This window comes from Pseudorca crassidens, chromosome 9, assembly GCF_039906515.1.
Source record: "Pseudorca crassidens isolate mPseCra1 chromosome 9, mPseCra1.hap1, whole genome shotgun sequence".
NCBI classification, from domain to species: Eukaryota; Metazoa; Chordata; class Mammalia; order Artiodactyla; family Delphinidae; genus Pseudorca; species Pseudorca crassidens.
This window is the reverse complement of record NC_090304.1, coordinates 99560502-99586130: the sequence shown is the minus strand read 5'-3', so window position 1 is coordinate 99586130 and position 25629 is coordinate 99560502. Positions and strand designations below refer to the sequence as shown.

General features: G+C 49.2%; 1 protein-coding gene across 3 annotated transcripts in view; it reads right to left on the bottom strand.

Moving 5' to 3' along the window:
• The window catches only part of UBASH3B (ubiquitin associated and SH3 domain containing B), a 141910-nt gene that overhangs the window by 22244 nt on the left and 94037 nt on the right, over window positions 1-25629 (bottom strand). For 2 of the 3 annotated variants that reach the window (XM_067751360.1, XM_067751363.1), the window contains exons 2-6: window positions 11767-11820; window positions 10830-11016; window positions 9058-9256; window positions 5394-5563; window positions 231-439 (exon numbers count right to left, since the gene is read on the bottom strand). In XM_067751360.1, coding sequence (XP_067607461.1) covers window positions 231-439; window positions 5394-5563; window positions 9058-9256; window positions 10830-11016; window positions 11767-11820 — 819 coding nt within the window. Of the gene's footprint in view, window positions 1-230; window positions 440-5393; window positions 5564-9057; window positions 9257-10829; window positions 11017-11762; window positions 11821-25629 lie in introns of all 3 variants that reach the window. The other variant, XM_067751362.1, reaches the window with a different exon arrangement.

The following is a 25629-nucleotide window of genomic DNA, read 5'->3' as shown; positions in this document are numbered from 1 at the left end:
GGGGGCAGGCAGAGCAAAGCAGGGCAAGCCATCTCCCATTCTTCTCATGCCCCAGCTCAGCCCTTCCCTGAAAGTCTGGAACCGATAGGGCTTTCTTCCCCCTCGGACTTCATTTACTGGCACTGCTGCCCTGCCCGTCCAGGATCAACCAAGTCCGTTTCCCTGCCACCTCCTCAAACTCCACAATGTTCTTTGAAAAGCAGCAGACAAAGAACTTAGCATCTGCTCACCCATGAAATATCCAGGTGCTGCACTCGTCAGCCTTGGTGATGTAGTTCTCAGGCAGGAGTCCGGAGCAGCCTGTGGTTAGGGACGTGCCGTAGATCCAGCCCTCGCTGGTGCTGGTCTGCTCCATGGGCGACATGAAGATGAAGTCCCCAGGGACCAGCTCCAGCTCATCGTCGTTCTGCGGGGTGTAGGGGTAGATCACCTGTAACGTCTGAAAAAGGAGGAGAGGGATGCGTGAGGCCCACATCTGACCCATGCTTCTGAGCGCCTCCAGGGCCGGTCTGTGTGCTCTGCTGTAACAGGGCACACGTCCAGAAGCTGACATTGACAGGTGCCCCTGGGGTCTGCAGGCTCTGAGGAGATCTGGATTCAGATCAGAAGGCGTTTCTTCTCTTTTCAGGGTACTGTGAGTATGTGCTGGCGCTCCTGGCTGTCTCCAGACTTTCCTTCAGGCATGTCTTTGCTTCAAAAGATACGGTTTTTAGAAATTCATCTGAAAACCTGTAGGCTCTCCGGTAAACTTCTGTACAAACGGGGTTGGACCTAGTTTTCTCTGCTCCGTCTGCCGGGGTAGGTGCCATAATAGACCCTGGAAATGCAACTCACGGGAAGGGAGTCTTCCATGCAGATGTCACCGATGCCCAGATGGAGACTCCCCTAGGAAGGCTTTGGGAATGAAGTGTTCTCCCTTCCATGTAACTCAGCGGCTTAAACAAGACATGGTCCCTGCCTTCAAGAAGCTTTCTTTAGGGCTTCCCTGGTGGTGCAGTGGTTAAGAATCCTCCTGCCAATGCAGGGGGCACGGGTTCGAGCCCTGGTCCAGGAAGATCCCACATGCCGCGGAGCAACTAAGCCCGTGCGCCACAACTACTGAGCCCACGTGCCACAACTACTGAAGCCTGTGCGCCTAGAGCCCCTGTTCTGCAAGAGAAGCCACTGCAGTGAGAAGCCCGCGCACTGCAACGAAGACCCAATGCAGCCAAAAATAAAATAAATAAAATAATTTTAAAAAAAAAGCTTTCTTTAAACCTCCATTTTTAACAAAGGCCTAGAAAGAAAAATATCTTTCGCAGCCATCAGTGTGTCATGTCTGTAACCAGCTTTTGTCAGTGAACAGATGGAGACCACGTGTTCCTTCTTTGGGCTCAGAAAAAGCCCCCAGGGCCAACCTCAGGCTATGCCACTTGGCTGATTTATTCCACTTTTTGTCTCCTTTTCTGGTATATAGAAACATCACAGGCATAGGCATGAAGATGCTTTGGAAAACATTTCTTTTACTCCATTTTTGTTAACAGCAGGAGACCTCAATAGTAAGGAAAATATTTTCTGTGTTTCACAAGGGCTAAGAGGGGCTGTTCTATCAGCTCTTCCTTTGATCTTGAAGCTACCAGTGGCAGGCAAAATATTCTGGTTCCCACGTACAGGTTTTTAACTTTGGCCTCTGTTTTCTCATCTGTCAAATGATACCCGGACTATAAAAGTTAAATGAGACAACCTAAGAAAACTCCTGAGGCCTCTGGTACACAGAAGGAGCATAATTATTTCTATGACCCATGATGGCTGGCTTTCAAGGGGTTACCTTTCCGTCTAGCTGATGCTGACCCCTGAATCCTGTGCTGGGTAGGCTTGTGAGCTCATCAGCTCACTGGGGTCAAGGTGATACATCAGAGCATGTCAATAAAGAATTTCTCTCTGGCAGTTGCTAATGAGAGGAGCCAGTAAAAATATGATTTTCCCCCCAGAGAATGAACACGATAATGTACAGAACTTGACTACCTGCTCCACTGGATTTCTGATGTCCCCTTCAGCCCTAGATCTTCTTGCATCCCATCGCCTTCCCACTCCTCTGCCACATACTCACTCAAACCATGTTTCCACACTAACCAGGAAGGGTTTTTTTTGTTGGGTTGTTAAAAGAGCTTAAAGAAAACAAATCTCAAATCTATAGGCTAGGTATGTGCTGAGACACCAAAAGGAACATTCCTTTTCCTGGAACAGGGTGGAGAGAGGCACCAAGTCACAGGGAACAAGTCTAAACTCAACTCAGGTTCCTTAGACACTCAAGTGCAGCATAGTCCTGGCTAATGATGCCTTTGACTTGGCAGAAGTGTCTCTTCTTTGAGAACCTCAAAAATGACTTGGGAGAAGAACTCATTCCTCCTTTCACTTGGGGGCGCTGGGCTAAGCGTTCTAGCTCTAGGCGATCTCCAGGGAGATCGAGGCACAGAAAGGAGCAGAGGGGACATCGTGTCCTGGGCAGAGGGTAGTTGGACAATAAGGAGCTTTGATTTATCGAATAATCAATAAGAAAACCATCAAGGTATTGCGGCAAATCTCAAATTATAACCGGTGCCCAGGTCCCCATAGCCCTTTCCCACTTACCAAAAGCGTGTGCAAAAGTCAGCCCAAGTTTGGGGGATCTCAGCTCATGTGCCTAGTTTTGTCCTATGTGATACTCTTTTATGTTTAGCATCTACTTGTAAGCACTCTTGAGTCTGTCTCAAGTATGTTTTCCCTCCCTTCCTACTTGGGGACTAAGCGCAAAGTTTGCTGACTGACATCTTGGGAAGGGCAGATACAGCCCCAGGTGATGACAGGAACTGACCCTCTTTGCCTCTGAAGCCCTTTTTACTCTCAGTAACAATAACAGCTGTGGCAATTTCGTCGTTGTCGCTACGCCCACTCTGTGCTGGCTCTTATGGTAGGACCTTTCCATATGTCCTCTAGTTCATGCAACAGTCCAGCAAAATATTGTCGGCATTCTGCACACGAGAGAACTAAGGACTGGATTATTTTCTAGAAGTTGTAAAAGCGAATCTAACCACCGCTAAAGTGAGGGAGCCAGGATTTGAAGCCGTGTGTGCCCAACTCCAGAATTTATGCTTTTTCTGTAACTCTGTCCTTCCTCTAGATTTCTAGTGCTTGACACATAAAACTGGCATGGCACACTGGGATCGCTAACGTGGAAGAGACGGTGTGAAGTACAAGCAAGCATTTGCAAGCCCACATCAAGTGAGCATCTGAACAGAAGAGGGGTGAGACCCCAGAGGGTTCCAAAGCATCACTTACTGAGTGTCCTTGCCTAAACCACTGGCCTTCTCCGGACATCTGTCACCTCACTGGACCAGTTAATCAATCCTGCCTCCTGGGCACAGGAGGAGGAGAAAGGCAAGTAGAGGTTTACATATGCAGGAGGGCACAGCTAAAGCCAAATGACCTCGGACGGAGAACTTTATCAGGAGGAACAGTAATAAATGAGCTTTTACAAATAAGAGATAAAAGAGGCCATGTTATTTTTAGAAAATAATTCATGTGGGCGCTAGCTGCCTCTTTCCCTCCGTGCCAGTTGAGCAGAATGTGGGTCAGGCAGAAAAGCAATTACCCTCTGAGTTAACTGGAGGGCAGTGTTGATTAGAAGATATTCCTCGGAAAATTCCATCGCCACCTTCCTTCTCTTAGAAAGGTGACTTCTCACCGTCCATTGGCATGCCACCCTTGACTTTTTTTTCTCTGCCCTCGGAAGGAATCCAGCCAGCCACACCTCTCTTGTTCTATTTAGCGCTCATGCTAAGCAAGTCCAGGAGATTTCAGAATTCTGAAGTAAGATTAAGCCCAGTCTCCTTGCTGTGTCTTTACAGAAACTTGCATCAAATGACTTGGAAGGAGGACGTGACATTCCCATCAGCAGAGCCAGACAAACCTGCACGTCCCTGACACTCTCGGGCCCCGCGCACAGTCCTGGACCTTCGTCGTGGGTTGGCTCTTCCAAACACTTCCAGAACAACGATGAGGTCGCCTGGCCTAGACCCTGAATTTCTAACTCTTTTTCATATTTAAAAAACATACCTAAAACAGATGTTAAAAGGCTACGTAAACTAACAAAATATCAGTTCTTTTGCTGCTGAAAAACTAGGAAACGATTTATACGTATGTTTCGTAAATGTAGTTAAACTGGATGACAATTGTTGCAAACTCTGTGGTCTTTTTTTAGATGGGCTGCCCGTCTTCATTGGTCAGAACCCCTGGCTTCTGGCTTCAGTTCTGGTCCTAAATTGCTCCTTAGCTTTGGACCAGCCACTGAATCCCTATGTCTCAGCTTCTCCTTCAGGAAAAAAAGGACAATAAGACTCTTCAGAGATGGCACGTGCTTGTCCTGGAAAGCAATGTCAATTCCTTCAAAAGAAGGATGCCAGGACCATGCCAACCTTTCTGCCTGTCCTGGAATCAGTTGTCCCTCTCAGGTCTCCCATGTGATACACACAAACTCTCACAATATTTGGTCTGTGCTTTCAGTTCATATGGACCACATTTTAAAATTCCCTGGTGGTGCAGTGATTAAGAATCCGCCTGCCAATGCAGGGGACATGGGTTCGAGCCCTGCTCCGGGAAGATCCCACATGCTGCAGAGCAACTAAGCCTGTGCGCCACAACTACTGAGCCTGTGCTCTACAGCCCGCAAGCCACAAATACTGAGCCCACACACCACAACTACTGAAGCCCGCGCGCTCTAGGGCCCGTGTGCCGCAACTACTGAGCCCGTACTGCAACTACTGAAGCCTGTGTGCTGCAACGAGAAGCCACCGCAATGAGAAGCCCGCGCACCGCAACGAAGAGTAGACCCTGCTCGCCGCAACTAGAGAAAGTCCACGTGCAGCAACGAAGACCCAACAAAGCCAAAAATAAAATAAAAAATAAAATAAAAAAATAAAATTTTAGTATGTTCCATGGTAACTTGCATGCCACAGATACTCAGCAAATATCTGTTAGCTATGTGTTCAGGATTTGTTTGGGGTCTTTTTTGTATTTAGGTGTTCTCCTCACCTAAGATCAGGATGGTGTCTTCTACCTGTTAATACTGTGAACTGATAGAATATTTAAAAATTTATCAACATGCTTTTCTATCCTCCCATTTCATTTCTATATCATTCCAGTAAGGTTGGCAGGGCAGAGAGAACAATGGGGATATTACACTTGGAACCCAGAGACAAGAGATGCAAGCTCAAAGCTTCCCAGTGAGCCGGCCAGTGCTTGGATGAAATTCCAGGCCAGATGACTCCTGGGCATTACTTCCCTTTGGTGTCCATCTCCCCACAGCAGCAAGTGCTACTGGTGCTGATGGCACCCCGGCACCCCTGGCAGAGTCAGGAGCCCCAGGGAGACATTACCTCGTGGTTAGCAAATCGGATATCCCGGGAGAATATGGTCGCCACCCAGTCGCACCCGAGTTTGACATCAATGTTCTGGGCGAGTTTCTCTAGGGTGGGCAGGTGGCTGGCTTGGAAGTGGTAAGCCAGGGTCACGTGCAGCTGCTTCTTATGAGGCTCCACGTGCACTTCTGGAAGAAGGAAGGAAAGAGGCAGCTGTTGCATCTCGATGGTGAAGACAAGGAAAAACACAGAACGGTGCCCTGATAAATCTGTTTCCCAAATAGCAGAGGACAGAGTCCCTCGATCAGACAAAACCTGTGTCTCTCCTTCACAGCAGCGGAATGAGAGTGGGGCGGGGGAGAAAAACCCACAGTCCGAGAGAGAAAGAGCCACATGTCTGGCTTTTCTGGACCAGCTGAGAGACAATCATTTTGATTGGCGGCTGCTCACAGCAAATCCAGATGAGTGTCACTGGCCCCACCATTCAGATGAGGAAACCGAGAACTAAAGGGATGAGCTAGTTTATGTGGAAATGAGGAGCAAATTTTGTCATCATGGGACTCCCCAGGTTATCTTGCCTTCGTTCTGAAATCAAGCCTCTTAGCTTCTGGGTGGCTCTGATGGAGAAATGAGGGGAAAAGATGGATTATTTTCAAAGTTTAAAACAGGGTCTCTCAACATCATTTTGGACCAGATAAATTCTTTGTTATGGGGGCTGTCCTGTGCATTACTGGATGTTTAGCTGCAACCCTGGCCCCTACCCACTAGAGGCCAGCAGCACCCCCCAAGTTGTAACAACCAAAACCGACTCCAGACCTTGCCAAAGGACCTCTGGGGAGAGATGGAGCAAAAATCACTCTGATTGAAAACCACAGGTTTAAAGTAGGCAGACGGTTATTCTAAGACACCCTAAAAAGCAAACCAAAAGACACCAGCCTACCTACACAAGGCAAGAGATTTTGTCTTTTGTCCGTCTTGCAGTGAGGGAGATTCACCTACTGTCCAAGCTCAAACACCAAAGAAGACGCAACTAGAGGGAATTTAGGGAATTCCAGAAATTAAGGGGCTTGCTCAAGTCGCACAGAGGTAGAAGAATTGTAGAAGTTGGGGCTGTGGTTTTGAGTACTTTTCTGTTATACCACACGCGTTTCTTTGGTGTAAGCCCCCCAAGGCGAGGGCTCTGTGTCCTGTTCATGGATTATAACCCCCCTACCCCCCAACCCGTGCTCAGCACCCCACGGGCTTTCAGTATTTGTTAAATGAATGAAGACACACGAATGAATCTCCTTAAACCATCAAGGATGGAGGATGACACTTCATCTACTCGCTGACGGAAATCTGGGTCTGCCACACGTCTGAATACCATGACACAAGTTCTAGGGCAAAGACCTGATGGCCCGCTTCCCACACCGGGCCACCCAGTTCTCCAAGTCGCCAGCAGGGGGCCACACCAGGGCCGAGAAGCCAGCCAAGCCCACCGGTTCTTGCAGAGAGGACTCAGATGGCTGGGGAGGAGCTGGCTCGCCCCCTTCCTGGCAGGAAAGCCTGCAAGGGCCTGCCTGGCTTTTGCTCAATATGTACTTTATGAACTGGCCGCGTCCTGGCTGAGACCTGCTTTACTCACTTGCAAATGATTTGGGTTTTGTGGCTACAACATTAGATTTGGTTCTTGTGGGAGTTTTAGTGGTTTTGACAATAGCTACTGTGGGATGAAAAGAGCCATTTCCCTGAGGTGGAGGGATGGGAACAGGAAATAATCTGCCTATGAGGCCATTTCTCTGAAATTTTACGCTCCTGTGAAGGGGGCAGGTTCCACCGAAGTCAGAGAGCAGAGACGAGTCCCTGGGGACGAAGGGGTGGAGGTGGGGCATCTAAGGAGAGCAGGCTCCCAATGCACAGAGGTGACCTAAGGGCCCGGGTTCCTCTGAGAGTAGAGACCTCACTGTGATCCTGTTCAGTGATGCTGGGCCCTCACCACACTCTTCCTAGAGTCCTGAGCCCTATTTGGGGATTTTCTGGTAGAAAAGGCCACTGAGAAATAGGCCCCGAGCTGGGGATGAAAAGAGCAGAGTAGGACACAGGCAGGTGAGGTGGAGGCCAAAGGTCAGAAGCCCAGGGAGCAAAGGGCGGGGCTGGCCAGCTGGGGCCTCTGCCAGCACTGCGTTCAACACTCAGGACCCGGGTGGGCAGCTCACGCCCTCCACTCTGATCAGGGCGATGGCCCACCGGCCCCAGCACCGTGCTCCCTCCTGCCTGCGCTCATGCCACCTGCCCTCCTGCAGGGCCCTATTCCCATCCGGTGGATCAGCGTCCCGGGGTGACTGTCCTTTCTTCTGTGAAGGGGGCCCCACTCCATCATCCCATGGCGGGATGATGGCCTCTCTTCTCACAGCTCTTATGACACGGTGCCTGGAGAAACCACCTCTTCTTCCCTGTTGTGTCCCTCATGGATAAACACACAGTAGGTGCCCAATAAATACCTGCTGATCGTGACTTCATTCTAAAGGGACCAAAAAGACTCCCCGCCCCCCACTGTCTGTCTGTCTGACGGCAGGCGAGGCCCTGGCGGAGCTGTCCGCACCTGCAGTCACACAGGAAGGCTTTGCAAACCTCTGCCTCCTGTCCCGTCTCGCCGCCACCCGCCTTTAAGTCAGCACACATCCTGAGCGTCCCTCCAAACTGATTCCTTTGACGGTAAACCTCAGTTGTTAGCTTGAACTGAGACCTCCCGTGCAAAGAGCAGGTGACATTGTAAAGGGGTGGATAAGGGCCCTTTTGAGGCTTAGGGGCCTGTCTACTGGGCTTCAGCAAGTCGAAAGGTGTTGGCTCAGTGGATTTGATTATTACTGGGTGCTAAGTGGTTCCACTCTACTCTCTGTTCTGTATGACCCCCTGAGCAAAGACCTCGGTCCACACGGAGGGGACGGGGAGACCCAGATTAACACCTGCCTGGGATGGGGGTTTGGAGGAGGAAAAGAAGGTTCCTTGGGAATTCCCTGGCGGTCCAGTGGTTAGGACGCCACGCTTTCACTGCCGAGGGCCCGGGATTCGATCCCTGGTCGGGGAACTAAGATCCTGCAAACAGGGCAGCATGGCCAAAAAAAAAAAAAAACCACACACAGAAAAGTTCCTTATTTCTGAACAGGGAAGAGATGGTGGGGCTGCAAAGGAACACATTTATAGTTCAATGGGAACAGTCATTTATGTACCTTCAACGTGGGTGTCAGGGAGTAGACACTGGACCTGCTCTCAAGGAGGTTAGCAGAACTGTAATTTTTTTTTTTTTTTTTTTTTTGCGGTATGTGGGCCTCTCACTGTTGTGGCCACTCCCGTTGGGGAGCACAGGCTCCGGACGCGCAGGCTCAGCGGCCATGGCTCACAGGCCCAGCCGCTCCGTGGCATGTGGGATCTTCCCGGACCGGGAAACGAACCCGTGTCCCCTGCATCGGCAGGCGGACTCTCAACCACTGCGCCACCAGGGAAGCCCTGAATATTTTTTAAAGGGGCAAGAGGTGTGGGGTCCTACAGGAAACGGCTGTGTTCTTGGGCACGTTCTGCCCATTCCTGCAGGACCCTCTACCTCCCGACTCCACCCTCCTCCTCCACAATCATTTCCTGTCCCTTTCCTTCCCGACTTTCCAATTCCCAGGGCCCAGGGCAGGCCTGGCAGCTGGAAGCTCACCGGTTTTGGAGGCAGCCTCCGCAGCAAAGTCGGCAGCAAACTTCTTGAGGACCTCTGCACTGTCTTCCTTCACGAAGAGGCCGATGAAGTTGGAGGAGGTATAGAGCTCCAGGGGCAGCGGGGCTGAGAACTTACATTTCCAGCGACTGACGGTGGTCTGCAGGGCTTCCCCCAAGGCGTCCACCTTGCTGTCCTCACACTGGCAGGGAAACAAGAGGCTTCGCTCAGAGACAAGGGGAGATGTCTGCCGCTACTTACCTTTGGCATCCTCTGCCCAGAGCTGGAGGCTGCTAACTGAACCATCATTCCTGTCTGTGAGCAGGGAGAAGACCTGCAGCCTCCCAATTATCTGGAAATGGATTATCCGACCAGTCAATTAAACCGGGGCGACAGACAACCTCTCCCCTCCCTCTCTCCCTGCTCCGATGTGCTCCTCTGAGGCCCGCCAGAATGCAGTAGGGCCGGTCCAGCAGAAAGCAAGCATAAGGGACGTGCCAAGAGAGTGTACAGCACCCCACGATAAGTCGTTGTGTGTTTTCTACCGTTTTGCATCGTTTGTGCCTTTTCTATTCCACTTACATGATCCAAAGTTGACTCTACCTCCACCCCCATGATACTTGGGAAGAATGAGGCTGCAAGAGCTGTAATATCCTCATCCTCCCCCCGCCTCCCCCGGGCACTAGAAGAAACAATGAGAGTGTCTAAAACTCTGAATGCTTCTGAGAAAGAGCCTGGATGACTAAGAGGAAATGATCATCATTTTAATTTTCAGCATGAATGGTAAAAGAGAAGGTGTTAGGAACATATTTTCACCTATAAAAGGTGGAGATGGGGGAGAATATGAATGAGATTCTGGAAAAACAACCCCCAATATTAGAAAAACATATTGTCTTAAAATGCTACCATTCTGCTTCATTGTGACTATAGCTGGACACGTCAATTCTTCTCCATCTCTGCAGAGAAGCAAAGTAGATGCAGTATGTTTACATTTATTGGAATGAGAGGGATTTGATTCAGTCTCTGCATAAGCTTCGTGACGGCTAGAATTATGGGCTAGGTAACTATGGCAGGGGAAATGTATCCTAGCCATCTCTAGAAAGATCCAGCACGGCAAAACCTGTGGATGGTGTGCAGGAGGCTAAAGTCTCTCCCCCCGTCTGTAGACTATGTTTTTCATCCCCAGCTCTCTAATGTCTGCTCTTTCCTCGTGAGAGGGGAGGGAGATGACAGACAAGAGAAGCTAGGTTAGAGAATCCATTCCCCTTGTGGCTACCAGACAAGTGTGTCACCCAGTGGGTCAGGCTTGTCCCCTGGGTCCTGAGGAGCACACGGTCATCACGATGCCACACCAGACCCAGGGTGCACCTAGGTCTCGGCAGGTGTTAGAAAGAGGACCAGGGTGAGCAGCCGTGGACCCCACTGATTCCTCAAAGGCTCACCCAGCTCTGGAGCCCGTGACTGTTTCTACCAACATCCTGAGAGGCTCCCAGCTTTTTTTTTTTTTTTGCGGTTCGCGGGCCTCTCACTGCTGTGGCCTCTCCCGTTGTGGAGCACAGGCTCCGGACGCGCAGGCTCAGCGGCCATGGCTCACGGGCCCAGCCGCTCTGCGGCATGTGGGATCTTCCCAGACCGGGGCACGAACCTGTGTCCCCTGCATCGGCAGGCGGATTCTCAACCACTGCGCCACCCGGGAAGCCCAGCTCCCAGCTTTGACTCCAGTCCCGCGGGCCTGGAGGGATGCAGGCGCCCCGGGGTGGGGGGCTGCGGCTCACCATGAAGAACTGGCAGAGGGTGATGTGAGGGAAGATGTTGTGCGCCTTGTTCTTGCCACAGATCTGCTTCGACTGCTGCCAGAAGTCGGAAAGCTTCTGCGCTAAGGGGCCGGTGGGGCGGAGGTAGAGGACGTACTCCCGGGGCAGGGGGTCATCCAGGAAGGGGTCGCCGACGTGGGAGAACAACCTGCCAGAGAGAGGGGGGCCAAGCACGCCTCACTTGAGAACAATGGAAGCAAAGGGAGAACTGACATCAAGGTCCATCCTGGGCAGCCTCCACCCCACCAAGCACCGCCAGTGGGAGGGTTTTCAGTTTTGCACTTTAAAACTCTACCCCTCGAAGCTCACACTTTGTAACCAACTCTCAGATGCACCAACTTCTCTACTCCTGCCTGTCCTATCGCATGGGCATCCCACGACTCCCTCCTAAGGCCGCCCTCCAGGAAGTGTTTTGGATCAACCCCAAATCCTTTCCCAGGCCATCAGTACTGTTCCAGCCCGGCCTGTCCCTCCAGCTCCGTCTAGGATTAAATGCATGTGCCTCCAAAGATGAGGGAAGCTTGGAGGGTCGCCTTGTGGGGTCAGCCCTGGGTAGCGATATCCTGGAAGGTAAGTAAGTAGGATATTTCTAAATCCATTTGCCCGATATCTAGGATGAATCTTTAAGTGAGTGGAGGAGGGGGCGGAAAGCATGACAGAGGCTCTGTCTTGGAAATGCTCTGAATTTCTTTGACAGCTCTGAGGAGAGCACACTCCGGGGCCAGGACGGGGGAGGCGAAGGGCTTGACGCACAGGCTGGTCACATGGTCTTTGGGATCCTTCCCCCCCCCCCCCGCCCCCAAAGGCCTGTTAGACACAGGCTGCACATCCCTGCTCATCCACATACACTTAGAGTTAATTACATGCTATTTTCTCAATTTATTTATTTCATACCAACCAGTCACATGCTGCCTGAACACTTCTTCCTCCTGTGGATGCCAAGGCTTTTTGTCTGGAAGAAGAAATCAGATTTCTATTGTTAGTATTTTTAGCCTCCTATCAGCTTTTTCCACTGCAGTGGCAAGAGTTGGGTGTGAAGCAGGCACTGTTAAGCCTCCTCAAGGGTGTAGGGGAGACACCTGCAGCAGGGCACCCCCCCAGGGGTCACAGCAAGGCACAGGGACGTTAGGACTTGTGATTAATTTCCATGTAATTAGCATTGGATTTGCACGCAGCCTAACAGCCCATGCCCTCTATTTTTAGCCATTTCCACATTAGACTTTTATTTTTGCTTCCCTAAAGGTTGTCATGTCTTGCTTTTCCCTCCTTCCCTTTCACCCACTCACTCTTCCTGACCCAGATCCCCTACAGAACATTTTCTCATTCGCAGCCTCCTGGCAAAGTGTGCTAGAAAATGGTGCTTTTTAAAAATTTTTTTAATTATTTAATTTATTTTTTATACAGCAGGCTCTTATTAATCTATTTTATACATATTAGTGTATATATATCAATCCCAATCTCCCAGTTCATCCCACCCCCACCCCCCACCACTTTCTATTAAGGCCATTGAGACTTGAGGTTAAACGCCCAGAAGGACAACTGGTCTGGTTTAAATCCAGTGCCTCCTCCCACTTTCCTCCAACTACCACCGGCAGCCTCAGACTGGATCTATCGTCTCCAACAATTTTACAGACATCTTTGGGGACGAGTAGCACTTGGTAAAAGGGGCTGGCTGGAGAAGGGCGGCTATCACTCCCACTGTGGGAGAAACACTCAAAAGTTCTGTGCATGGTGGGGCAGGATCACAGGGTGGCGCTGGCAGCGAGTCACTGCCCTGCTCACGAGCGTACGAGGAGAGCGCTCCTGAAACGTCAGACAGGTCTCCAAAAGCCAAATAGTGCTGGGTTTGTATCCAGCTTTGCTACTTGTCCGTCCGTTCAGGCATTCAAGTTTATGTTTGCTCAGTACATACCTACTGAATTGCTATGACTTTGTCAGCACTGTGCTAGGCTCCAAGAATACACTGAAACACAAGACTTATATGGTCCCTGCCCTCAGGGAGTTTTCAGTTGAGCAGGCGTGACAGTGTCAACTGCACAAATAATTATTTAATTACATGGGTGGTCAGTGCCATGAGGGGAGAGCACAGAGAACCTTAAGCACATAGGATTGGGACACCTGATCTGGGCTGAGCCAAGGGGGAGGGCGGGGTGGGCTGGGTGTGAGGGACTGTGGTGATGGAATTCACTGAGTACCTCTCCTCTACAGTGAGGAGCCTTGAACAGTGCCTGACTCACTGGAGGCGATCAATAATTGGTTATTCCTATCCGTTTATACTACCCCAATTCAGGGTCCTTGGGAGAGAGGAGAGAGGGCAGGAATTTCTAGTTTAAACTGATGCTCTTCCCAAGCACCCTTTTCCTGACTGTCTGCTGAACCCAACTCTTCCTGCCTTTTCCCGGTACCTCTCTGGAGCAATGAGAACCCATGATGCTGTGACAGTCACAGAGGGTCAGATTGGAAGGAACCTAAGACATCAACTGGGGCCCCAATTTCTTCACTTGACACAGGGGGAAATTCAGGTAAAGGAAGACAAGTCACGTGCTTAGGGCAGCCTGGCTGCAGTGAGTGCTGAGTGAAGGGCAGTTTCCAGCCCGATTCAAGGCCAGCCTCAGTTGCTCTTTTCCACAGTCCAAAGAGAATCCCTTCTTTTCCCCCACGAAACTCTGAGCACAAATACCAAATGATCAGAATAGAAAAATCTGCACAGCTAAGTAGAACTGCATTCTAGAAGACAAGCCTACTTACAGTAAGATGAGGTTATGAAGAAGGAAGACCTCAAAACCCCTTGGAAGAGAAGCCGGTGCCGAAAAAGCCGGAAACACAGGAAACTCCTTCCCACACCTGCATAAGGTGCTTAATTGTTGCCAAGGTGCAAGCCCTGTTTCCTTTACCACTTACTAGATAATCCGAGGTCACCTGTTGTGCTTTTTTCAAATCCTCAAGCCGTGTACCCACAAAAGAACACAAAACATGGTCTTTTAGAGGTTAGAATCTTTGAGGGATTAAGTTCACCAAAAAAAAGACCCATTGTTTCAAAAACAATTGGGAAAAGGAAAGCTCGCTTGCAGTACGATGTGCTATTTATATAAAGGATCCAATAATTTTTTTCCTAGGCTCTTCCCCCAAAGAAATATATTTTATCTTAAGTTTAATTTATTTTTCCTTCAGCACTAGGAATGTCCTCTGGAAATGAAAGATCTCATTAAGTTATGGTCCCTGTAACTCAAAAGCCAAGTGCTGGAGAGGATTCAAAGATACAATTGAGAAAGATAATGAAAGGTTTGGGTGATAAGGCCGTGGTGAAAGGCTAAGGAAACACCAGTTCTTTTTTCTGAAGGAGACAAGTCTGAGAGGTCCTCAGCGTTATGGGAGGTTATCATATCGTTGTAGCTTTCCTAGCGAGGGTCAGCCAAAGTAAAAGAAGCTTTGGCAATAGCACAAGGGGCTCACGTTAGATTCCGGAAAGAACGTCCTGGCAGTAATGTGCTTTAAAGTGGCTTTTTGGCTTTGTTTTGTTTTGGAGAAGTTTCTAGAAAGTAGTTACCGATCTGAAACAGGTGTGTGATTCTCTAGGCAGGAGGCTGTAGGAGGAGTGACAGCACTGCGTCCCTCGGGTCCTGAGCCAGAGGCTGAGCTCTGCTACTCCTTCAGCCACCGCCAGGCTGATGGAGGTTTGTGCTGAGTCTGTTCCCAGAACTCTGCCCACAAAACAGACTGAACACAGGCAGTGGCAGAACATCTCTCCGCTCCATCCCACCGAGGAAAGCCTGTTGCCATAGAGTTGCCACCTCCATGGTCCACCGATGGGGTAAATGCCAAGAACAGTGGGGTGTGTGGGGTAGACCCCAAACACCAGGCTGAGCTTGAACAGCTGCTACCCTCAGAGTGACTCAGAAGTCGGCAGAGCCCGCTGGGCAGATAAAGGGGAAATATCCCTTTAAACTCCAAGGAGAGATGCCTGGATCATAGCAGCCATTGAGTTGGGACTTTCATGGTAAGAATCAGAGGGACATGTGAACTACTGAGATTCTGCTATTACATGAGAGCACAAATTTGACTTCGGACCCTGGTCCTAACCTTCCCAATTATGTCTAGGGTTCATTCTTAGCAGAGTGTGGAAAAAAAAAAAGTGATGCAAACCCTAATGCCTAATGATGGGGAGGAAGAGCACAAAGCAGATAAAAGCAACGGCTCATCAAAAAACTCAGGCACGCAGCCGTGAGGAAATTAGCCAGATGGGGAGGAACGAGTAGCGCACACTGATAGCCTTGCTTTACTGCGGCTGCGGGGGCTGGGATTCCTGCCACTGTCTGCCCTCAGCTCGGTTGAATTTTGGGTCCGTGGTGGCTCTGGCCCCAGAACCATGGCTCTACCCAACCACCAGGGTCACAGTTTGTGGGAGGCAAAGCAGCATCCTTCCTTCCTCCCTTCCACCCTCCTTCCCTCCTACTTTCTTCCTACCTTTCTCTTTATTTCCTTCTCCTCCCAAGGAACTCTTACCGGGAAACCAAATGGACCAATACACCAAAAATAAAACCAAGAGTTTATTGGGTGTCGCTGTCTCAGCTGAAGTTTAACTGGCTGGAGCCCTTTCAGAGACCATGGTCTCTGGTACCCTCGGCTGGATTCGGGCCTGATGAGTGGATTTGGGCTGGTCCCATGTCCGGGTCCAGCAGGATCCTCACTCCCTCTTCAAAACACACGTTCTGAGCCAGACTGGAATTTCCTGCTTAATTGTCACCCAGGCTGACTTCCTCTGCAGCCACCCTGGTGCTCTGGGTTCCACGGGGGTCTCTGACACTCTCGGTAGTTCAGGTCTTCTCAGCCGAGAACCAGCTGTGTGCTAGGCACTGTGTTATCACCAGCAAGCAAAGAAGAGGGAAGGACGATCCTGGACCTCAAAGAGTTCAGAACATAGATATACAAGCAGCTTCTTACAAGGCGATACGTTAATGGCCATAAGAGATGGGCCGAGTGTGCTAGGGCTGCTAACTCAGTAGTGGGGCATTCTGGGGGGCTGAGGTTCTCAAATTGTCCACAAAGCTACCCTAGGTCAGGATACCACAGCAAACTCAGAGGTGCCATGGGAAATTGCTAATTTTGGAAGGAAACAAAGCCACCTTCATCATCTGTTGGGCATCCCATAAGCTACTAGTTCGAGGTAGTTACAATTTCTTTTTTTTAAAACTTTTTATTTTATATTGGAGTATAGTTGATCAACAATGCTGTGATAGTTTCAGGTGTACAGCAAGGTGATTCAGTTATACATACACACGTGTCATTAGTAAGTAGTCGCAATTCTTTAAGAATGAAATAAAAATATTATTTTTCTTTCAATTTTGTGTATTATTTTTTCACACGGTCCTTAAATTGTTAGGAGCGACTTATTGAGTTGTTTGGATCTAGCTACTAAATACACAGAATCATTAGGTATTTATGTTGGTCTACAAGCTCTATGTAAAAATTACTCAGACTCTAAGGGTGCTATGAACTGAGAAGGTTGGGAGTCCGTCCGGGAAGAAACAATGATTGATCTGGATCTTCAAAGCAGAGTCAGAGCTGGCTAGAGAAATCCACAAGGAGAGAAGGGCATCTGAAGCGAAGACCACATCAAGAGCTAATATAGGAAGGTGAGAGACAGCACTGTATGGGCGGGGAAGTTAGAATTTGGTGATACTAGAGCAAAAACGGCAAGGCTTGAAGAAGGTAAAAATGAAGCTGGAAAGGGGACAGCTCACTAAGGTCCTTGTGCTATTTTAGGGCTTGGACCTGACTGTTTTATGCAGCGGGGAACAATGAAGGCACGATCAGATTTGCATGTGAGGGTCAGATTCAAGGGAGATAAACTGTATGCTGGAGACTATTTAAAAGACCTTGACAATCGATCAGAAGAGGGACACTGAGTCTTGAACTATAATGAGGGTGGGGACGTTGCCTAAGATGTTTGGGTTGTTGACTGAATGAAGCTTGGAGACGGGTTAGCAATTGTAGCTTGAAGGCCTATGTGGATGGCGCAGACACCCCTGAGTGAGAATGCGGGGTAGAAACAAGTTTGGGCTGGGGTGGTAATGGGTGATGAGTTCAGTTACTGTCCCCTGGAGAATCTGGGGGTCTGGACTAACGACATCTACACCAAGTATCATTAACAGACTCTGGGTCTGGTTTAGGGTACCATATCCCAAAAGCTTTCTCTGTTAGCTTGACTATGATTCCTTGTCTCTGTTTGGAAGCCAGACACTTCTTTTAGGCTCCCCACTGAATTCCTATTTCCTGTCTAAGGAATACCTTCAGCTCCAAACTTGTTGAATACTGAGGTCAGTAAATACTCAAGCCATCCATGGCTTAAGCAGACAGGTTACCCAGACCCCTAGGTTCTCCACGCTGACTCATCTCTCACTCATAGAGGGGAGTGAATCCCTTACTTTATTGCACTTGACAAAACTCAAATATCTGACACCTGTAGTGAAAAACAACAGGCATTTACATTATATAGTAATGTAAATAGTAATATATTTCCTCAAAATAGTAAGACCTTAATTCAATTAAGTAGAAAACGAATTTGTTGAACTTTCCAGTTACTTGAAGTTGTTCGGTCCTTGGCTTTGGTAGATGCGTGCTCGTAGCCTTGGCATCCCATCTGCTCTGTGCCTTGGTTCTCTGTGACTAAGGACTTATTTGTGCAGGAAAAGAGACAAGGGGTCAAGTAGGTAATCCTCCAAGTGGGTAAAGCTCCCTGTGACACCAAAGTTAAATGGTATCATTCTTTTGTGTAGCTAAGACAATCTCAACTTTTAGAAACATTTGAAGCTAATATAGGATTTTTAAAAAATGTTCACAGCATCCAGGATACCAATTGATAAATTTGCAACATCTAATACTGTGAATTCAATTAAAAGATGACCCAATTAATCAGATATCTCCTTCCTTTTCAAGGATCTGCACTAGACCGGGGCAAACAGATAGAATCCGACTACTTCTATTTTTCTTGGTTGGAGAGTCTAGTCATATAAAGAGGCCACTGGCGCCACGAAGCCAAATTGAGGAATTCTTTTAGAGTGTATCTGCAAAGCAGACGGTGCTTTGTAATGTGGTTTTAGGTGGAAATACAGAGGCTTTTATTGTGCTCCATGAAGAGTTACCTGCTCAGTGCCAGCTTCTTTTTTTTTTTTTAATTAATTAATTTATTTATTTTTGCTGCTGTGCGTGGGCTTTCTCTAGTTGCGGCGAGCGGGGGCTACTCATCGCAGCGCGCGGGCTTCTCATTGCGGTGGCTTCTCTTTTGCGGAGCAGGGGCTCTAGGCACGCGGGCTTCAGTACTTGTGGCACACAGGCTCAGTAGTTGTGGCGCACGGGCTTAGTTGCTCCGCAGCATGTGGGACCTTCCTGGACCAGGGCTCAAACCGTGTCCCCTGCATTGGCAGGTGGATTCTTAACCACTGTGCCACCAGGGAAGTCCAGTGCCAGCTTCTTTATGGATGATTTGAGGCAGCTTGAGCCTGCCTGCAGCTGACACCTATCCTGAGAACAAAGTGCAAACAGGTAACTCCATCTTTGTTCTCTAGTAGGAGAAAAATAAGGATAAGGAAATCCACAATTGAAGGCCTTCTATGTATCAGGCACTTAGACGTTAAGCCTCATGACAAATGGTGAAGCCGGTATTGTTAGGAGCCTCCCTGGATCTGGGTGGCTCTACCCTGACAGGTCAGCTGTCCAGTCACCTCCGTGGTGGTCCCAATCCAGGGGCTGGTTCTGGAGGCAGTGACCAAAGTCTGCATCAGTCAAAGGAGTATATTGAGTAGTCAAAGCATGAGCCTAGGGCTTCCCTGGTGGCGCAGTGGTTGAGAGTCCGCCTGCCGATGCAGGGGACACGGGTTCGTGCCCCGGTCCGGGAAGGTCCCACATGCCGTGGAGCGGCTGGGCCCGTGAGCCATGGCCACTGAGCCTGCGCGTCCGGATCCTGTGCTCCGCAGCAGGAGAGGCCAAGGCAGTGAGAGGCCCGCGTACCACAAAAAAACCCAAAAAGCATGAGCCTAGAACCCTGGGCAGCATCTCAGCCAATGGCCTCCAAACTCCACCCTCTCTGGAAACCCAGGGAGAAGTGGCCCTTAAACCTCTCACTGGGTGTGATCCTGGAGATCTGGGGTGCCTTCCAGGTTGTAATGGGACTTCATGGCAAAAGAGAGTATCCCCCATGAGCAGAGCCCCCATCAGGAGCAGGAGGGTATGAGGATGGGGTGGATGAACACAAAATACAGAGCAGACAGGAGTCCAGGCTCCCCAGTGGCCAGCGATGGGAGATGCTTCTAGAGTAACCAGCGTAACCCCCTGAATTCACATCCTGCAGCCCCCTCACCCATTACTGCCTATTAATCGAGACTTCAGTTTCTGATATGGTTACCCTCTTGGCTACCAGTGGCCAATTAGATCCTTACAGATTTAATCCCACTTTTAATTGATGATCAGAGGCCAAATGAATGTGGGGGAGCGTTTGCGGAGCAGCTAAGAGCTACGCAAGCCAAGGAGGGGGCAGTGGTGCTATTTTAGTAAAAGTTAAATAAAACTAAAGGACAGGCCGAATACTGTTGCCCCAGTGGATCCCTGCAGCTAGAACACGGGCGCTGGTTTGCAGCTGCCATTTCCCCGAAGGAAGTCATTTCCCAATTTGGAGGTTTCGTTTTTTCATCTCCAAAGAGGAGGTGATAAAACTGCACACAAGCAGGTTGAGAAAGAGAGATGGGACATTTATAAAGTGTTTTGAGGTCCTCAGAAGCAACTAGAAGTGATAAACTGTGTCTGTGTTGACAAAGGATCTTGAGACCATCCTGTCCGTTCCTCCTTAGGACCAGACAAGGTTGTACTTTCTTCAAGGTTGTATCTTTGAAAGAATCTTTCCTGTTCTTACAGACCTTAAGAAAAGGGGATTCAACAATGTTTCTTTTTTGCTTAATAGCCCTTGTGCTCGGAAAGTCCTTCCAGCTGTGCCCAAACTTATGCCATGTTTTCTGCCCCTGGTGGAGTTGGTCACTCTTTCCTATATAACAAAATCATTTATTCTGTCACTTTCACACATGGGATTCTGGCTACTTTTGGTCACCAAGGCCAGTAAGACAGACTTGCAAAGAGCCTGGGCAGTTCAGTCTAGCAAGTACGTCTCCGAAGTCTTTGCTGGCTCTGGTCTCCTCCCTGTGAAGCTGAAGTGGGGGCAGTGAGAGGCCCATCAATACACAGAAACCCTAATGGCCCGACCCATTTCCTTCGGAGGAAATGAACCTAATGGAGGACGACATATTGATCATAAAGACCCAGTTTCACAATCAGTCTCCTGGCGGTGAACCCTTTCAGTTGGCCGGGGCTAATGGCCTGAGAGCCATGCATCTAACAATCAATGGGATAGAGCAGGCCTGCCAGGGGGCCGGGGATGCTACCACCCAAAGGCCGATCAACGGGAAGAAAAAGCTGTGGGCTTTTATATGAAGCTAATCAGAGATGGGAAAAAAAAAATGCTGAGCTATCTGGGGGCTTAAGAAAGCTTTCCAGTGGAAGAACTTCAACCTGCGGTGAAGCCCTTCTTTCTCTCCTATCACCAAGGCTCTACTTCCCAACCCATAAAGAGCCTATTAGGCCGCTCTCCACAAGGGGTGCTTAGCAGGGAAAATGCTGCTTAGGTCCCCTGGTGTTTTTATGTGGTGGGCCCAGCGGCCATGCGGAGGGAGAGGCCTTGTTTTGTTCCTGCTAAGAAGGGGCTGGGGCTCTGGCCTCTGCTGTTAAGGAGGAAGCCGTTTGTAATGGGGAAACCAGCCATTAGACCATGGGTGGTGACATAAGGAAATACATTGCTCTTTGCCTCTAAGTCTCCCTGGGATCTAGACAAGTCCTTTCCTCCCCCTAAGACCAATGAGTTTCTGCATGGAGGCACAAGGGAGTGTTTGCCGTGTAAAAGGAGCACATTCTTGGGAGCCCACCTCTTACTAATCGTGGGACTGCGGACAGGTTAATTAATCTGAGGATTCGCTTTCCCAGCCTCTTCCATGGGGCCAACGATACCTACCCTGTAGGATACAATGATGACTAATATCAATAACAGATCATGTATTTGAAGAGCTCGGCACAGCATCTGGCTTAGGTACTTAAAAATAACATCTGGGGCTTCCCTGGTGGCGCAGTGGTTGAGAGTCCGCCTGCCGATGCAGGGGACGCGGGTTCGTGCCCCGGTCCGGGAAGATCCCACATGCCGCGGAGCGGCTGGGCCCGTGAGCCATGGCCGCCGAGCCTGCGCGTCCGGAGCCTGTGCTCCGCAACGGGAGAGGCCACAACAGTGAGAGGCCCGCGTACCGCAAAAAAATAAAAAAAAAAAATAACATCTGTACAGATGCCTATGCATATTACCTAACAATCTTTGCAATTTTCCCAGAATAAATGTCTGCAAGTTCCACGCTAATAGGAATATTTCAAGACTGGGCACCAGCTCCCCTCTCTGCTAAAACAATCTCCATCTGGGAAGGTCTTGGACTACATGAGATTTGGGGGAAGAAAGAAAAGCTTTCCAGATAAGGCAGTAACACAAGAAAAGGCACAAAGGGAAAACCAGCCAGTGATGTGTGGCTGTCTGGAGAGCTTCCACTGAGGGGGGACACAGCCCAGATTGTCGGGAGGCAGGCAGGGGAGTTCAGATTCCATCAGGAAGGAAGCTGGGAGTCACTGAGAGGCCCTAAGCAAGGGAGGGACAGAGTTTCCGCTCACTGCAGGAATCCAAGGGGAGGAGGGAGAGCCAGCCCCGATCTGGGTGTCTGTGGTTATCAGGCACTGGCGAGACTGGCCAGGGTTCCCTTCCTCCTCTGAGATCCTGTTACTAGTGCTCCCTATGGGGTTCTTTATTCCCCACGCCGCTGTGGAGAAATAATAGCTGAACCACCTCCCAAGGGAATAGGATACAAGTGTTAAAAGTTCAATCCATGGGCTTCCCTGGTGGTGCAGTGGTTGAGAGTCCGCCTGCTGATGCAGGGAACACGGGTTCGTGCCCCGGTCCGGGAGGATCCCACATGCCGCGGAGCGGCTGGGCCCGTGAGCCATGGCCGCTGAGCCTGTGCGTCCGGAGCCTGTGCTCCGCAACGGGAGAGGCCACAGCAGTGAGAGGCCCGCGTACCGAAAAAAAAAAAAAGTTCAATCCACTGTACATGCTGAACTATTATTATTCCCTGAGAAACAGAGGATCAGAAGCTGCCTGTTTTGCCCGAGGACACACAGCAAACGGGGGACTCAAGGATCCCAGAATCAGACGAAAGGAAATCACGAATGTGGTAGTGCCACTTAGTCCAGTCCCCTGCCTATAAATCTTGCCCAGTAAAAATGGCCAAGATTTATATTTTGATGATTATCTCCTCTCTCCTCTCTGGGACTTTACCATTTCTGCGTACTTTCACACACTTTTCCTCCTCTACGAGAGACCTGAGGATGGAACGCAGGTCTGGGCTCTAACTAGCCGCTCGGTTCAGTTTCACATTAAGGCTTCGGTCTCTGACTCTCTGTCAGTCCAGAAGATTCTGTTTCTAGGTTATGGGTTCTATAGAAAACCATGGAAATCAGGCACCCCTGGAAGGGCATTGTCTGTTGTGCAGAGTCTCTGCATCCTTGCAGAGGAAAGTCCAGCCGGTTTGGGGGCAAAGGTGTCCACTGCATAAAAGAGCGGCACTGTGGAGGGCGGGAAGGTTAATACAGAGCCACAGGGAGCCCCCAGACGCCTTTCAGGCCGGTGGCCCAATGCGGAAGTGCTCCGAGGTGTGTGGAAGGCAGGAAGGCTCCTGCAGGAAGACACAGGAAGCCGAGAAGTGACTGTGCTCAGGGAGGTAGGACGTGCCGGGGAGAAGGAGGATGGGGCTCAACCGATAAACACGACAGTAGGGCTGAAACTTTGCTCAAGACTTTTATATGATCACTCCTGGGTCCTCCTAACAGCCCTGAGAGGTAGGCAGAGCACCCTTGTTACTGTCATGTCACAGATGAGGAGGAGGGAACAGAGAGGTTCAAATTCTAGTGCAGCTCACACAGCAGCGTGCGGCAGAGGGGTGGCCCGGACTCTGACCCGCTTTTTCTTGCCCAGAGCTCTGAGGTACGACTGGGCCCATGAGGTTAATTTTGGCCGCAATGATTGGCAGGTGGGATTTAACGCGCATGGCGGGAACAGCCCCACCCATGCCCCACCATAAAGGATCTGGGAGAAACAGATGAAAAGGAGGAATCATTCCAGGTTGCAGAGATTAATTCTTTTCCTTCTCCCATTTCCACCTCCTCCCTCTCCAAGCCACTAGAATCAGCTAAAAATACTTAAACAGGGATGGTTTTTAGTCCCTCAGAAATAGTTTCAGCCCAAATCTTCATAAGAGGCTCTGACTCCCAGCATCTGTGTGTCAGAGAAAAGTACAGACCAAACAGCCATTGTCGGCGTACACCGTCACCACATACCTCATCAAACAAGTGATTTCTTAGCTAAGAGGTAGTGAATGTTTACTAAAAGCCGGGCAATGTACTAACATTTTAAATAGAAATGATCTCATTCAATCCCTAGCTCTTTTGGGGTAGGTGCCATTGTTTCCCTCACCGAACAGGTAGGAAAAGTGAGGCTTAGAGAGGCTGCAGAATGTGGCCGCGAAGAGGAAGGTGTGGCATTCAAGTGTGTGCTCAGCCGCCAGGCCACACGTCCTCAGAGCAGATGGACGCCAGGACCAGCGCGGCCACTGTTTCTGGTTCACAGTGAGGCGAAGTGCAGTGACAATCTTCCATGGGAACTTGCTACAAAACACGACGGCACTGCTTTCTCAGTCCGACTCATGACAGTTCATTTGTTTGTTCATTCACTCAAATATTCCTTCACCAGCACGTGTCGTGTCCAGATCTGTTGCCGGACACTATGCTGAGGGCTGCGAATATAAAGATGGTTGGAAACCATGGCTCCTGCCCTTAAGGGAAGTCACCCCATGACCACTTCAACAAGCACATATCAGAAAGAGGAGGAAGCCAACCTTAATGGAACACCTGGTACGTACAGTGCATTTCCAGGTATCAGCTTATGTGATCCTTAAGCGAATTTGGCGGAGTGGGTATTACTGCCTGCATCTTAATACACGATGAAACTGTGGTGTAGAAAGATTAAGAACACTGCTCAAGACAGTCCTGGGATCAAAACGGGTCTTATTTTCAAACTGATGTCCTTGGCCGGCATCCCTCTTTCCCACCCCACCCCCATGCCTCTCCCTCCACTGAAGGATGGAGGTCAGTTTCCAAAGGAATACATGCATAAACAAAAATAAGCCCTGGATTTGAAGAATTAAGATGAGGGTCTTCTACCAGGAGGATGGGTTATTATCATGGGATTCTTGGGTGGACCTTTGAAGGAGGATGTGAGGCAGAGGGACACCACTGAGTCTTATGTGTGGCCCAAACTCCACCAGAGCCAGTCCCATTCTGCTGCCACTTATTGCAAGAGGTATTTGTGGCTGGAGAGGGTGTGGAATATAGGAAAGTCTCCTACACTGTTGGTGGGAATGTAAGTTGGTGCAGCCACTGTGGAAAACAGTAATGGAGGCTCCTCAGAAAACTAAAACTATGATCCAGCAATCCCACTCCTGGGCGTATATCCAGACAAAACTGTAATCCAAAAAGATACATGCACCCCTGTGTTCATGGCAGCACTATTCACAATAGCCAAGATATGGAAACAACTTAAATGTCCATCGACAGATGAATGGATAAAGAAGCTGTGGTACATATACACAATGGAATACTACTCAGCCATAAAAAAGAATGAAATAATGCCATTTGCAGTGACATGGATGCAGCTAGAGATTACCATACTAACTGAAGTAAGTCAGAAAGAGAAAGACAAATACCATATGATATCACTTATATGTGGAATCTAAAATATGACACAAATGAACCTATCTATGAAACAGAAACAGAATCACGGACATAGAGAACAGACTGGTGGTTGCCAAGGGGGAGGGGGCTGGGGGAGGGATGGAGTGGGAAGGTGGGATTAGCAGATGTAAGCTTTTATGTCCAGAATGGATAAACAACAAGGTCCTACTGTATAGCACAGAGAACTCTATCCAATATCCTATGATAAACCATAATGGAAAAGAATGTAAAAAAAAAAAGTATATATATGTATAACTGAATCACTGCTGTACACCAGTAATTAACACAACATTGTAAATCAACTGTACTTTAATAAGAAAAATAAGAATAGGAGATTTAAAAAAAGACACTGAAGTTGTATTAGGGTGATGGATTACGAGTAATCTTTTCTAGCAGTTTTTCTTTATTGTTACATTGTTGGTTTAATTTAAAAAGTTAAAGCATAGAATATGAGAAATGCATATAAAATCAATTTTATTTTCTCAAAAAAAAAAAAAGGAGTAATTTACACTAGGAAAAAAAAAGAGGTATTTGTGGAGACCAAAATCCAAGCTGGCAAAAGAACTGGACAGTCTTGGAGTCCACTGTGTGAATGACAACCAGTGTAGTTGAACCCGTGATAGGAAGGGGCAAAAAGAGGCGTCAGTAAGGGCCGCAGGGATTCAGAGCAAAGCGGGGTAGCTAGTTTAGACACCTGCTGCCACTCAGGGCTCAATATAAAGCTTGCCCATCCTATTATTACAGACCGTCACCTCCAAGAACACGTACAACCTCCTTACCGTGTACCCTGCACCTTCCGTGGCCTCAGTCCTGTCTGCTCTTCAGCTTCACCCTCAAGCATGCTGTT